This window comes from Cibotium barometz, chromosome 2 (assembly GCF_041138505.1).
Source record: "Cibotium barometz isolate CiBa-2024 chromosome 2, ASM4113850v1, whole genome shotgun sequence".
NCBI lineage: Eukaryota > Viridiplantae > Streptophyta > Polypodiopsida > Cyatheales > Cibotiaceae > Cibotium > Cibotium barometz.
This window is the reverse complement of record NC_141047.1, coordinates 23,988,214-24,004,583: the sequence shown is the minus strand read 5'-3', so window position 1 is coordinate 24,004,583 and position 16,370 is coordinate 23,988,214. Positions and strand designations below refer to the sequence as shown.

The 16,370-nt window shown below is 45.1% G+C and overlaps 1 protein-coding gene across 1 annotated transcript in view; it reads left to right on the top strand.

The window, feature by feature from the left end:
• The window catches only part of LOC147640843 (Chaperone DnaJ-domain superfamily protein), an 80,830-nt gene that overhangs the window by 43,846 nt on the left and 20,614 nt on the right, over positions 1-16,370 (top strand). The window contains exons 7-8 of the mRNA XM_086815978.1: positions 9,097-9,209; positions 13,055-13,175. Coding sequence (XP_086672104.1) covers positions 9,097-9,209; positions 13,055-13,175 — 234 coding nt within the window. The remainder of the gene's footprint in view (positions 1-9,096; positions 9,210-13,054; positions 13,176-16,370) is intronic.

Genomic DNA, 16,370 nt, shown 5'->3' with positions numbered 1-16,370 from the left:
TCAGTATAGCCTCGACTGTGTGAAAATGGCATTTTATCCAGCCCTAAAAAGGGAATTTTCTGGATTTATTAGGCTTTATTTCATGACTTTTGGGTCTTTCAGTTCATGGGACAGCAGCCCTCTCTGCTACACAGTACAGCACCTCAGCGTTTTTATCATCAGTACATATCTTGGGATAGCAGCCCACTCTCTGGTAGAGTTCTTCATCGTTTTTCTTCTACAGTTTACCTTGGGACAGCAGCCCACTCTCTGCTCACCATCTCATAGTAGTCATGTTACATTGGTATCAGAGCATGTCTAGGTTGTTCCTAGGAAAAGTTTTTCATCAATGCTAGGGTTTGCATACAAATCAGCAAATTAGGGTTTGTGTTTTAGGGTTTGCATGTTGCGTTTTTGTATCAAATCAGCCTTTTTGCATCAGCTTTTTGCTCATTGTCATGATGTATGTAAGTGATGGTTTGAAAGAGTGCATCTATGACGAGAGGGGATGCTCCAAAATCAGTCAAGATGATCTCATGTGGCATTGAGGCTTACTCCAGATCATACGAGGGAGCATCACCTGCAGTCTCTCTATACTCTGCCACTCATCCACTTCGAGATTTGTTCCCAAAAAAGGGGCACCATACATCGTTGAGGGGCTTACGAGAGTGTAGAACAACCAACACTTAGTGCAAGGCTCTTGGCAATGGGCCTGTAAATAAGAATGATGTGGAGAGAGAGAGAGAGAGAGAGAGAGAGAGAAAGAAAGAAAGTTGTATTAACGTCTTCAAAAGGCCAAAATGACCTATGAGACCAAAAGGTTACATCATCCTGGGTACAAAATAGTAATAAAGAAAGATAACAAAAATCTAGAACTATAAAACCTAATCTAGGTACATGAGCAAAGAGCTATCATATCACCCTATTACATCCCTCATGGGCGCTGTGACATGGTGCTCAAAGTGGTAAAACTAAGTTGGCGCAAGGTCCTGTGATGATGGAAGATGATGGCCTAGATCCTTCTGTGGTGGCATGGCCGTGGGCAAGGGCCATGGGGTCTAGGGCGTCGAGCTTTGCATAACTCAGTGGCTCTGTCGAGTGTCACGCCTCTTGGCCGAGCTCCTACACTAGCCTGTGGTCCGAGTATAATAGGTGGATCGGCCCTCGGAGTGCTCGTATGGAAGAAGTCGGTGAGAGCTCTCTATGCTAGTCCGCGAGCAAGTATAGCTGATCTGGATCTCAATAAGGACTCTGCTATGTCTACGGAGCTCTAGAAGAAAAAGTCTTAGGTATCTCTGATCCAGGAAGTCCATGATCCTGGAAAGTGGTCCGAACCCAGCTCGTCGGAAGAGGCAATGGAACCTCCCCCAAATCTCATAGTATACACGGCATCGGCATATTAGAGAGAGAGAGAGAGAGAGAGAGAGAGAGAAAGAAAGAAAGAAAGAAAGATTTTATTAATGTCTTCCAAAAGACCGAACTTGGCCTATGAGACAAATCAGTGTACCTGTGTGGGGTATCCTCTGTTATTCCAACAAAATGAAAAAGTACTGAACTAAAAAGCTGAATCTGGGTGTGCAATAAGTACAATGAGTGGAGGAGGGGATGGAGCTCTACTACTAGGAGAATGCAAAGCTATATGCATGGAGTATACAATCATGATATGCAACCTAGCTAGCTCCATCCTGTACCATACTAGGGGTATAAAATGGTATACATCAATGAAGGGGGTGTCCACAGCTCCCTGAAGAACATGCCTGGGTCTCCTCTGAAGCAAGCCAGTTACTCCGCACCCTCTCTGTGAAACTGAGCTCTGATCTCTGTCATCTCTCTCTGGTAGAGGCGTGGTGTCCGAAAGCCAGGTGTCCTTTGTCTCCTGCTGGCTCTGAGTGTCTGCTCTCTGGAGAGTAATTCCCTGCTGTGTAGGGGCTGGGAGTGGGGTGGATCTATGAAAAAATGTAGTAATCAGTGTCTATCGTCCCCCCTTTGGAGCTGTCTGAGCCTGTAATGATGTCTCTCTGTGACGCTGTATGTCTAGAATGAATCTCCCTAGTATGCACTGGTCTGCTGCCTCAAAGAGTTGGCGTAGGGAATGTGGCTCTCTGAATAAAATGAGATATCTCTCTCTAATGGCTGTATATGCTCTGCATATGCGTACATAAAACTCCTCACTCTCCACCTCCTCACTGCACAATCTGCATACCCTCTCCTCTCGGGGGATCCGTGCTGCCCTGCCATTCTCGATCTCCAATCGATGTGATGAGACTCTAAGCTGACCAATAGCTACTCGGGAGCCGTGTGGTAAAAAGCCCTCCATGTATCTAGGCCTCTCTATAAATCCATCATTAGTGATACTCATGAAGTGATCTCTGTAGTACAGCATCTTCGGTGGAAGAGGCTCTGTAGGCGATATCCATGTCTCTCGTGTATAAAGCTGCCATAGGTCCTGTCTCAATACTCTGTTCCTCTCACTATGAGAGAGACGGATATGTGGTACATCCGTGTCATACTGGAATGGTGGTAGATGATCCATGTCTAGGCCATGCTGGGAGAACCAATGTGTGACATGTGCATACCATGATCCTCTGTCTCCTGCCTCAGCCAGCTGTCTAGATGCCTCAAAAGCTCTGTATGATGTCTAGAGTTGAGAAAAAAAACAACAGCCTTATGAATGCCAATGATACAATATGAGGTTATCAAAGTGGGTCCTTGACATCTATGATTGTATAGAGGCTGTGTAGAACACTTGTGCCTATATCCTAAGGTTTTTAGAGAGAGAAACAAGAGTGCAATAGAATCATACACAGGACACACAAGAGTGCTAAACTACCGTCTATATTATGTACAAGAAAGAAGTAATACAATTGAATCTCTAGTACAATGGATATGGTTGAATGAAAACGTCAAGTGCAGCCTTGTAACCTATTGTATAGAGAAATGCTCTATGAATTCCAACGTTGAGGAAAGCAAATGGGAATGACAAATATGGTACGGATGTACACATGCATATCCATATGCGGTGGGCTTGTTATCTATAATGGGATGTCCTGATGGCCTTCCTCCTATGCCCTCACTTCCTTCCCTTACCCAGCATCATGGACTACTTGATGGGATCTCTGACTTTGGCACAGCTCCCCGACTTCTCCATCTTGCCACCCCCCTTTGAAGCCGACCATGCCGACCTCTCTTTCACTCTTACCTGTACACCTCCCATCCCCCCGGCCATCACCTCCCATCCCACATTACACCTAGGTCTATTTTGATCACGAGCTTGACCGTGTTTACTCCGACCACATCTACCGTCACCTCCAAGATGTGGATCCTTCTATCCCCCTACCCACCCCCACAGTATAGCTCACCAGCATTATCCACACATCTGCCACCACTTCTTTCATCTGCACATGGCAGCCTACGGCCAAGCCACCGTGTGGTTCTATGCCCTAGAATTGTTAGTATGATGACGAATGCTGAGCCACATGCTCCCATCTTAAGCATGAGATACACATTGGGCAAATCACGAAGCACCAAGCGCAATAGATTTCTTAGCGCCTCACCCAATGCAAGAAATGGGAGTTCTACGCTCGGAATTATACTAACTCTTCTTAGGGCCGAACTGCAAAGAGGCTTGGAGGAAACTCGGAGAATTACACCCCCCCCCCCTCCTCCAATACCTATCACCTACGTGGACACATTGCAATCCTACGCATGCTCCCTCTATCATATCCCTCATCAGCCACCTCTTGATCCCCGCCCCACTACCTCCACCTTCTTCACAAAGAGTATGTTCCTCAAGGCCATCTAAGACTACGTAATGGGTGCACCTAGGATCACGAGGGACTCATTGCCGAGGATGCCCTGGCGCCCCTACTAGCCTACATGCTCAAAAGAGCCCTTTGTGAAGGATTTCCATCCTTGGTCCACTAACATCGTCACCCCCATCCTCAAAGCCAAAGATCCACTTGATCCTACTGAATGCAAGACGATAATGATTGGCCATACATTGGCCAAACTCTATGGATCGGTGCTAGAGAAGGAGCTCGGTTGATTTGTAGAGAGACAGAGATGCAGAGCCTCAAGATTGGCAGGCTTTCAAAGAAGTTATTCTACCCTTGAGCACATCTTAACCCTCCCTGCCGTCATCGAGGAGGGTAGAGCATGACATCAGAGGATTTATAGGTGCTTTGTGCATTTCTGCAAAGCTTTTGATATTGCACCCCAAGCCTGCCTCCTACACTATCTATAGGAGATAGGAGTCCCATCGGACATGGTTTGGAGCATCATTGCCCTCTATGAGATGAGTGAGAGCCCCAAGAGAGACAGGAGATTTCTAGCACTATTGGGGTGAAACAGGGCTGCCCTTTATCACCCACTCTTTTTGACCTCTACATTGATGAGATCTCGAGCTTCATTGAGAGATAAGGTGAGGCTTGTTCCACATTGTTAGACATACTAATCCCGCTGCTCTTCTATGTAGATGACATCCTCCTCCTCTCAGATTCAGCCGAGGGGCTTCAGAGACATTTGGATGCCCTATAGGATTTTTGCACTAAGTGGGATCTCACTATTAACCTTGGCAAGGTAGTGTGCTTCAATACCTCCCGCCCCTTCACATCCAGATTGAGCTTCACATAGAGAGGGGATCCTGTAGAGATTGTGTCCTCCTATGTCTACCTTGGTGTCACTTTCAATGGCCCATGCTTCACCATGGTTCCTGCAACACATGCCAGAGTGACGGGGATATGTAGCCTTGAGCTTACCTGAGCGACAGGGCTTCCAGGCACATTTCTAGGAACTTAGGACAAAGGGTTGGGTTTTTGACACCCTCATCGCACCAACTTTGATGTATGATGCAGCTTTCTGGGGTAAGATTTATCTGATGAGGATTGGCAACTAGTTGAGCTCGCGTTGAGCTCGCAGGTCAGGGGCTCATGTGAAGGTTCAACAAGACATGGTAGAGGGGGTGTTGGAGAAAGCTTACTTCGAGGGGCAGATAGTCAAATTGCAGGCTCAGTTCCATGTTGATATTCAATTTTTGTGGGAACCCTTAAGAGGGCAGTGGTTGGTTCAATCATTATTGCACAGACGATTTTAGAGTCTCTGAGGGGTCTCCTTAGCGGAGCAATCCTTACAGGGTGGAGAGAGCAGGTACACAAACCCACTATGTGGGTGGATGCAGTTTCGCGATGAGTTCAATGCGGTGTTTGAGTTGTTGACTTAGATATGGAGAGCATGTCTTTGACACCTATTACAAGGTTTTTAGAGAGAGGCTAGATTTGAGCATGCGAGGCAAGATGTGTGGTATCTTCTGATACACATCCGTACCCTGTGTAGTACGAGAGGGGGGGGGACATATTTTATGGTGTAGATCCTTGTGATTGTAGGCTACCTGGTGGATACCAGGGGATGATGAAAGGGATGCTTGATAGCATGGCACACCTTGATACAATGGTTGGGCAGAACTTGAAGTTTCCACGTACTTTAGGCAGTCAAGATTGACTGGGTTGAGGCCAGGAGACCATATGATTTGGTCAAATTTGCATACAATGATGCTAGGCAAAGGACTCCTAGCGACAACTAGGTTATATTTAGTGCAAGTTTTGATAGCTCGGTTTCCTTGAGACTTAAGAACTTGAAGGTATAACTCTAGGAGCAGTTAACCCTGGAAAAAGGGTGGATGGTTTGTAGTCATTGCATGGATTTTGACTTGCACTAGAGGGTTTTTATTGGCGGTGTTGCAGTTTGAACACGGTCTCAATGTCTTGTATCAGTGGTGTTCTGGATTGAACACAGTCCTATTAGGAGCATCCTCTAAGGTTATTCATGATGAGAGTGCAGAGATACCTGATAGTTATATGATTCTTGGAACATGCCCAAATTCATCTTTTAGGAACGTGCATGTTATATACTCATGGTAGTCAACCCGCAAGACTATATAACTATCAACTCCATTATGCTTAGTATGGACTAAATACTACGACATCCCCACTAACGTCATCAATGCCCAATAGTGGGTGTAGAACTCTGTATCAAGATATGCTCACACACACACACTCCACACACACACACACATACACACACACATAAGAGCATATATTCACACAAAGGCCTTGGTACTGAGTTCCTATCAAACCTCCGGAGATGCGGGGCACACTCAGCCATAATGAAGCCTAGCACCAAGGGAAGTAGCAAATAGAAAGAATTAGTACAGCAAATAAGTAGTTGATAGGGCAAATGCACCGCTAAAGATAGAAAGAATTAGCACAATATCAACTTGGGCATGTTCCTGGATTCATCTAGGTATATGATTCTTGGATAGGGAAGCATTCGTTGATCATCCTCTATCTATTGGGCAAACAAGAGGGTGCATCAGGTTTTGGAGGATATGCTTTATGCATACGTTTCCAAGTGACCATGTGCTTGGGAGAGGTACATCCCTATGGTTGGCTTTGTCTATTCCTATGGTTGGCTTTGTCTATGTTGTATGAGCATTCGAATACTGATTATAGTCTACGTATGCTGATGTACGGTTTTCAACCTGCATCTGGATTGATGTGGCTTGAGATTTCCAAGAGGATAGCTAGTCAATGCACATTCGTCATCATACTAGCAATTCTGAGGCATGGTGCCTTTGGGTGGTTTGGTGGTGGATCATACAGTATGTGGAAAGCAACTATGGCGGATGTGTGTATGATGATGGTAAGTTGAGAGGTGAGGGTGGCTAGGGGTGCTGAGGGGTCCATATCTACTAGGTGGCAGTAGATGTGGCTGGAGTAGATGTCATCACAGTCATGATGGAAGTGGATCTATGTGCAGCTAAGGGTGAAAGAAAGATCGGTGTGGTCGGCTTTGAGTGGGCAGGGTGGGATGGTGAAATTGGGTATCAGTGAGGCTAAAGCCAAGAGCCCATCAAGTGAGAGAGAGAGAGAGAGAGAGAGAGAGAGAGAGAGAGAGATCTATTAACATCTACAAAAGACCCGAAGGGCCTATGAGACCATGAATAGTTCAATGACACCATGGGTATACAATGCCATGGAAAAATTTTAAAAAGGGACGTGAAAACTGAAACATGACTCTATAAGCTTCTTGATGGTAGATGTGGCTATGGTGAGGTCATGTCATGTCGTCGGAGAATCTCATAGATGTGTCGGCGGAGATCCTCGGTGCTTTGGCTTGGGGGTGCCTGGCATGTAGGATGGAGTAGGCCTGCCCACTTAGGACTCCTCTGGGACGCGAATATAGCCCTGTGTATGGCTGGTATGAGCTGATGTCGATGCGGCGGTGTCAGCATGGGTGGCTGATGTGGATGCTAGCGCCGGTGAAGAAATCAGTGATGGATCTTTGATGGGGTTGGTCCAATGGTCATTCATTCATTTGAAGTGATAGTGATTAATCTTAGGAAATAACACATTTTTTTTAGTAAAACCACTGTCTCATTAGGGAAAACAAATATACATTCGTAGTTGTCTCAAAGTGGGGCAACTACTACTCAGTTTAGAAATAGTGGGAAAACACTTCTAGTTGCTGGAAGGAAGGGCCTCCTATTTCATGAGAATCTCAGAGAGGGATTGTAAAAGGGCTCCCTGAAAGTAAGCAAAGAGCCGAACAGAATCTTCAGAGAAGAGCAATTGATTCCGAGCATGGTAGAAAGTCCACAATGCCCATAATCTAGTCCAGTCAAGGAAGTCTGTATAATCTCGTAGCGAAGGAGAAAGGCAACCAAAAAGCCAGAACATTCGTCCGAAACGCCTCCCAGGAAAATGAGCCCGGAGATGTCCAGACAAAGCATCAGGAAAATCCCGGGAGTGAGCAATACCAAAGAAGGTGTGGCACTGTCTCAGTAGGATGGGAGCACCGCCTACAAGATGCAGTGACAATATGCCTTCATGCCAAAAGAGATCCCATTGGGAATTCCCCAACTAGGCATCTCCATAAAAAGATTCGTTGCTTGGGGGGCAATCCACTCTTCTAAATTCTTTTCAATGCAGCTTTCCACCAAGCAATAGATTTTGACATATGCCAGAGGTGATTTGCATGATCCTCAATCTGTGGAGGTGGTAAGAGTAACCCAAAAGCCTCAGCCGTAGACAACCGGGCAAAAGGCACAGGAGTATATCCTGGAAGCTGCCTATCAAAACACCAATCTTGAAGTCTCTTTGTCTAGGAAAGAACATGCACACACAAAAATTTGCATGGTATCAGGTTTTGAACTCATGTGGGAACATGACGTTCTAGCCACTTAGACAGGGGTCTGTTTGACATGTGGAAGAAATCTTTGGTAGAAGGGCTTTGAAAGCACGTGCATGCGCATGTCTGTGCGTGCGTGCACAGTAGGTTTTAGTGTACAGTACGGTACTGTATCGTACTGTATGGATCTGTACGTGGCAAGCCCCCCCTCCCCCCCTCGATTGACCTTTGGCCCACGATCCTCCTGTAGTTATCGATTTTTCACCGCCCATATGTGCCCACCTGTAGCCGCTTATTTATCCACCTGTAGGCAATGCCACCGAGGAAGCACCAAGGGGTTTTGAACCCAAGACCTCTTGGTCCTAGGCAAACACCTTCACCACTTGAGCTATCACCTCATTGGCAAGTACGTGGCAGTTTTTAAAAACATTTTGGGCCAAAAAAGACCCTAAGCCGGCCACCGTTGCCAATTTTAGCCGACTTATGCAAAGTGCGAACATAGCCATTCCTCTCATTGATACAGGCATTGCAGCGAGAGATGATGATGATGCGGTGCCAGCCGCGGTTACCGCCATTGCAGGGCCAGAGATGAGAGTATGATAGCAAAGGAAACATGTTGACAGATGGAGCTCTCATTTTGTTGTTTTTTCATTCATTTATATATATATATATATGTATACTATATAGTATAGTTTTAATGTTTTTACGGACCTTACGTATTTAACGTACCTCAAAATCTCAACCAGTACCTTACCATAATTTTCCACCTTCGTGCACAAACACACAAACTATATATATGGTGTCGGGTTTCAAAGTCACACCCCCTGTTGGTCAGCATGGCACACTAGCCACTCAGGAAGGGCCTGTTGACATGTTAAAAAATTCTTTAGTTAGAAGGGTTTTGTAAAGTTGTGGATTGCTGTTGTTGTGCAGATGATGGACATGGTGAAGCAGACACCAGCTTACAAGAACAAGCTGAAAGCGCTTGAACTTGAGCGAAATTCCGTTGCTAAAGGCAAGAAAAAAGGTTCAAAAACAAAATACAGGTGTTCATTTAGTTTTAAGGTGCATCATGCTGTTTGAAAACAGGCCTGCTTATCTTCTTTTTTGTGGCTGCTCAAGATTGGGTAAGCAAAATAGGGGTCCAAGGCTCTTGATGTGTAGCATTAACTCAGCAAAGTGTGCATGCTATCATGCTCTCAGTATTCAGCTTTGAGCTCACTTCTCATTTGAAGTCTGCATTAAGCGAGCTGGAGGAAACCCTTTTTAGTTGATATGTGTGAGTGCCCTCAACATCCTCTGTACATCTGGCCCTCCAATTTACCAATTTATCAAGGTCCCAATAATCATTTAAGTGTGCCCAACAATGTGCTGTATGGGTGAATTACAAAGCTTGTGTTATGAATCGTTCCATGAAGCATGGAACCTGTAATAGACCCTTCTTGCTTACCAAATCAGACCAGATCAGCTTCGTTTCTAGGCTTCCACTATGTAGGCAGGCATGGTTGTTGGAGGACTAATGTGAGGTGGTGAATATATTCATTCTAGAAGTGGGATAATGGAAAATGGCTCCAATCTAGAGGGTAGTGAAGGATCTTTGGCTAACATTGAGTAGTTTCTGGCTTTGGTTGATGGAGGATAATGAAAATGATGTGGTAGTCCCAATCAATGTGTGGATCGTATGTGTGTATCAACCTAACTCCGAAAAGGATATCTTCTGCAACCAAGAGTGAGGCTCTAAATGTCGTGTGTGTGTGTGTGTGTGTGTGTGATAAGAAGGAAAGTTTTATTAATATCTTCAAAAGACCAAAGGGTCTATGAGACCAAAACTGCAACAATGAATCCATGGAAAGAAAGGGAAATGTGGTGATCTTTTGCATGGAGGAATGACGTGGCTTGCATGAAGGAAGTGCTTTGGTTTTAGGCTAGTAATAGGAAGAAGGGCGCAGCCATCTTGGTCTTTTTCTATGCATAGAAGGGAAGCTGGTCACTACGAAAGGTCGTCTTGGGATACTCCGAACAATTATATGCCTGTGAATCCGATGTTCATTCTGTCTCATATTGTACTAGAATGGTATCCCTTATCAATCTATGCCATTCTGTGAAGTATCCCCAACAAATTAGGAGGAGTGGCTGCTACAGGACCAGTCTTTGTGTCATCACTAGCCCCACTTTTCCTTAACACTTCTGCAGTACGGAGTTCAAGTTCTTGACTAATTTACTAAAGAATGACGGACTTTCATCTTGGACTTCTGAGATGTCTACAGAAGCGTGCTGGTCCAATGAGGGCTTGGTACTTTGCCCATCACCTACCATTTTTCTGTACTCGTCGGCTACTTGGTTCAAAAAGGCACTGAACTCTTTCTCTTTCTGAAAGGGGAGGGGTGGACTGATACATGCTCAGCAGTCCCATTTTCTTCAGCCAAAAAAGGGGGGCGGGGCTTAAGCCCACCACAAGGGTCACCCAGCTAGCCCCCGGGAGCACAACCAGGCTCACAGGCAGGACGGCCAGCCCATTAAGGAGTCACTGATGTAGGTGGGCACAGCTCAAAGCAGAGAACGAGAGCACTTAGAAGACCACCCACGCAAGCAGAGGCACCCATGAAAGCATGCACAGCAGCATGGGTGGAAGGAAAGAGTCTTTCGCTTGTCTCGCAGAGGAATACTAGCACATATGGGATTAACCCCTCCTCTCACAATGCCATGTGGAGCACTGCTTTTGTGTCCTTTCTTGTGGAGTTTCAGGCTAGATGGTTATGTGGGTTTTTCTTATACGTGCATGAGAGTTGAAAGGCCATTTTGGGGACCTTGTATGAGGACTCCTTGGGGATGACACTTTGCAAGTGGGTGGATAGGAGACCCATGGACCCACTTGCAAAGTTCCACCCCCATCGGACACACCGTTTTGGGTGTGATGATCTATATGATAATGTAAATTGGACATGTATCCAATTGTGGATAGGTCTGTATTGACGTTGGGGTCCTCATTACATGCAAACATACTATTCCCTTGTAATTGATGTGGGTGGATAAATAAATAGTGGAATCTTGGAGTGTTTGGAATTATATTAAACATGGTTGTTGTCTTTGGATGATATTATGAGTTTGGGTATTGTGCATGAGTAACATAGGAATACAATTACGAACACAAAGGATGGTTTTGATGCATGTGCTGACGATCGTGGATGGTGCATAAAGACTTGAGTGAAAGTGAGATAGTTGTGGATGTGGATTGGGAGGATTGTGATTGGTTGTTATAAAGGGGATAAGAGAGTTTTTTTTTTTTTTTTGGGGGGGGGGGGGGGACTGGGGCTGGCTCCCACTAGGTACTCCGATCCATATGCTAGGTTAGGGCACAGTTCCATTCAAAACAAGGCCCTCAGGTTCATGGAAGTGTGTCTGAAAGCAGTGTCTTTCGAGGAGGGCTAAGGCTGCATATCCCTTCATCAATATAGCCTGGGCTGCCGGATGCATGATGAAGATCGGGCCAGTGAAGGTGACTTCCAAATATAAATAAGATGTGACAGTGTCCAGTGGATCTCTCATGTAAGTGAATTGATGCCTGGATGCTACTGAGCGAGATGTATTAAAGATCATGACCTTGGTTTTCCCAAGGTTGACTGTGAGGTCCTGGTGCTCACAAAAGGTATGTAATGCCTTCAAACGCCTGTGTGATCCCTCAGCTGAATCTGAAATGAGCACTATAGTCTATATTATTTGCATATAGTAGGGGAGGGATCAAGGTGCTTGGTGATCAATGAAGTCAGAGATCTCGTCAATGTAAAAGCCCAAATAGAGTTAGAGAGAGGGTGGGGGGGGGGGGGGGGTCCCTGTTTCACCCCAATTGTGCTAGAGATCTCCTGTGACATACTGCCTATGACTCTAACCCTGCCAGTAACTGATTCATAAAGAATATAATACCCGATGTCATCTTTGTGGGCACAGCCAAATCTAAGTTATGTATAGTTCATAGTTACCAGGTGTTTCAGAAAACGCGTGGTTCAGAAATGTTTTGTACAAATGCCAGAAGTTTCAAAGCATGGAAGCTATGAAACAAACATCTTTTAGACAAAAAACAATGAATAGATAAGTTACAGGTAGCTTGCAGGCTACTGCGTGCATATCGCTGCCTGCTGCCTGCCAATAAACACTGAACAACTGAACAAGAAACCAGAATTCTGAGGGAGACTGAGACTCACAATCCTGCAAATAAGACGTTTTTGTACTTGAAGTATGTGCAGGCATGGGAGGTCATGCAGATAAGGCCCAAAAACACAAAAAAAGCCACGTTTCAAACGTATGAAATGTTTCGTTTCATACAGATTATGTGAAACACGTTTCATTGCTAGTATGGTATAGTTTGAAATGTAGAATGTACTCATCTATATTCTTCGGATATCACCACCCAGTTTCATCATGGACTCCCCAGACCCACATTGACCCATGGTGGGAGCTTATTAGCAGCATGCAGCGTGGCATATTTGGCGGGTGTGGTGTAGTGAGGCCATCGAGGGCACAACCATTTCGCCAACAGAGACCACACACTTTATCTGGACTGAGCTCATCAACACCCTTCAGCATGCAGGAGCGCTGAGCAACCTTCTTTCGCACTTGTAGCCTGGGTCCCTTCCTTATCCCCCCCTCCCTCCCCCACCACCACCACACGCGCACACACACACAGCTCCTCCCCACCCCCACATTTTGCCCACTTTGTACATTTTACGGGTCGTAGTGCACTTGTGAGCTCAGTATACGTTCTATTTTCTACTAATAGAAATGAATCTTTTCTTGGGAAAAAAAACAATGAGGTTGAAAACCAAGTTTTGTGTGAGCAACCTTGTCATTTCATCCCTTGATTTGAATGTTCCCCTGCTTTTTTTAAAAATTGTAGAGACAATATCGACAATGATCTCAGCAAAGAGCTAGAGCTACAGATTCAAGGAGCAGACAAGCCAGCTATTTGGAACTTGATTGGTGTTCAGTTGATTCTCCTTCCTTACACAATGGGAAAGGTTCACTCTCTCTCTCTCTCTCTCTCTCTCTCTCTCTCTCTCGGGGTCTTTTGTAGATGTTGCCAGTTTGTGATTTTCTAGTCAAATTATCGTTAAGTGTAAGTCTTTATTTTAGATGCAGTTTTTAGATTAAATTCAGTATTGAATGAACAACAACAAATTATAGTTTGTATTTACTTCTCATTCTTCTAGTATGGTGCACCTACTCTTGGGAGCTGATGAGGTGAGAGGGGATGTCATAGCACGTAGTATATGCTGTGCATGATGGAGCTGATGATTTGAAGCCTTGTGAGTAGATTCTCATGGAGTCAAGATCACACTTTGGTTTTTGTAAAGTTTGGGAAATAATCTAAACCTTCCATTAGTATATGTTTCTGTGGAATTTGTGGTACCTAGTAGAGAGCTTAAGGCTCCCTCCTTTCATGGCCTTTTACGGGGTCTTGCTTTCTCAAATTTCAGCAACACCCAGCCATTTTCTTTTGATGGCCACCTCTCTTCTATGCTTGTGGGCAGCCCACTTATGCTTATCCTAATGAGTGAGCAATGGCTGTCCGCACTTGTGCAAAGGCAATTTCAAGATCTCTGACATACTCATCTGTTGCAAAGATCTCATCCTTAGTGCGTAGGATGGGTGGCAATATCATTTTACTATATACAATCTCAAAGGGGGCCTTTCCTGTGGAGGTATACACTATGTTGTTGTATGCAAACTCTACCAGTGGTAGATACTTCTCCCAAGCTGTTTTCTAATCAGTAGCATAGCGTTTGAGTAGATCCAACACAACTGAATTTGCTGCCTCACTTTGCCCATCTGTCTAGGGGTGATAAGTCCACAAAAAGTCCAGCTTAGTGTCCATATTGTCAAATAGAGCTCTCTAAAAGAGGCGCGTAGTCATGGAATCTCTATCTTTCACAATGAACTTAGGCATGTTGGTCATGACCACTCCTGGCTAGTTCAGGTGTGAACACAGCTTACTCACGGGCACTTTTTCCCTGTGACTGGACACAGGTTTTTTCGCCGTGAACACACTTACGTGTGTTGGGAACTTTGCCCTAGGCCTTTTAGTACTCACTTGTACTCTCATTTTCATATAGTACATCTTTTCCAGCACTCTTGAGCTTCACTCGTTTTCTCTCTCTTGCAGCTGTGTGTGTGTGTTTGTGTGTAGGCTTCTCCCCCATACCCAGCATTGGTATCAGAGCCTGTCAGTTAGGATTTCCCCTACTGCCCTCTGCTCCTTGCCTAGAGCTCGCATGAAGCCACTGCCCGTACAGGTCACCGCCATATTGCGCCGCCTTGTGTACTTGCCCGTACTGCGCCCGCCTTGTGTACCTTCCTGCATTGCGCCGTCGACTGTTGCTGCTCCGTACACTCTGTCGCCGACTGTACTACTGTACCTGCTGTCCTACGCAGTTGCCGTGTGGCACCTACACAGTCGCGTGTTGACCTATGCGCCCAATCGACTGAAGCGACTATACATGCAGTACAAATCGTGTGCACTATTGTGCCTACTTGATTGAAGTTGCTCCACAACATTGGTATTTTTGTAATTTTTTTCAAATACTCGGAAATTGCTAAAAACCAGCAAATACACTGCATTAATTTTGGGGCTTTTCACCATTGAGCTCAAAATTGCAACATTGGCACTGATTTTGCCCGATTCAGTGCGTAATTGCACTAGAAATTTGGAGATTTTGCAGAAATTGAGTCGATTATGCAAAAATTGGCACTATTTGCAGGCAATTTTGGGTATTGCAGGCACATTTGGTTGGCATTGGAGCATTTCCCCCAAATTTTTTGGGAGTTACAGCATTATTGCAGCATTACTACTTGTTTGAACACACTTGTGACCACCATGTCTGGGAATACTGGTGATTTATTTGGTATGCTTTCCGTTGAGGATAAGTTGGATGGCACCAGCTATCCTATGTGGGCATACATGATGAAACATGTACTTGTTGCAAAGAATTTGTGGGTTTATGTATCAGGGGCTGACGTCAGGCCCATTGCTCCTGCACGAGCTGCAAGTACTTCAGGAACCATGGATGCAGGTGATGATGTATCTTCAGGTGGTGCTACATCTTTTGCACCTTTGCCACCCACTCCAGAACAGCTCAGATGGGATGCCAAGGATGCTCAGGCACATGCTTTGATTGCCCTCTCATGCAGAAGGCAGGTTATACCGCACATTCGTTCATGCACCTCTTCTAAGGGTGCATGGGATGTACTTGCTTCTTTGTATCAGGTTCGCAATGAGGCCTGTGTTGCCTATCTTCGCAAGAAGATTGAGTCTGAGCATATGGATGAGGGTGACTCAATGGATAAGTTCCTTACCCGCATCAAGGATTTGCGAGAGCAGCTCATCAATATTGATGAGGTCATTCCAGATGGTTCATTTGTATCTACAGTGCTTCAGGGTTTGCCAGAATCCTATCAGGGTTTTGCTACTACTCTTCGTCTACTCATGAAGGGTAATCCAAACTTGTATACCTTTGATGAGTTGGTGACTCTCTTATTGCAGGAGGAGCAGGCTCGTTCTAATAGGACCACTATGCTTTCTGTTGATCAAGCATTTGGTGCCTTTGATCGAAACAAAGGTAAATCTGGGGCTTCATCTAGTGGTAAACCTAAGGGCAAACCACATGCCCATTCAGATTCTACCTCGTCTAAAGAGGGTGACAACAAGAAAAAGAAGAGATGCAACTATTGTAGAAAACCTGGCCATCTTATTGAGGAATGTAGGAAGCGCATTGAGATTGAAAAGAAAAAGAAGCAGCAAGGTTTGGCTGCTACTATGGACACTAAAGAAGAGGCAAACTTTGCTCATGAGGGATATGCATTAGTGGGTACATGCAGTTTGCCTGCTTCTTGTATGTCTATCTTAGCTGGAGATTGGTACTTTGACAGTGGTGCTTCTAAGCACATCACTTCTTGCAAAGATCTCTTTGCCAATTTGCAGGATTCACCTCCAGGTGGCGTAGTTATGTGTGCCAATGATGCCTCTTACTCCATTAAAGGCATTGGCAATGTGGAGCTAACAGCATGTGATGGGGATAGCTTTACACTTTGTGACACTTTATATGTACCAGGCATTAAGAAGAATCTCATTTCTGTTTCAGCCCTTGCATTATCTGGGTTTAAGATTCAGTTTTCTGATCATTGTTGCTCAGTGTATGACAGCAGAGATTCAGCTT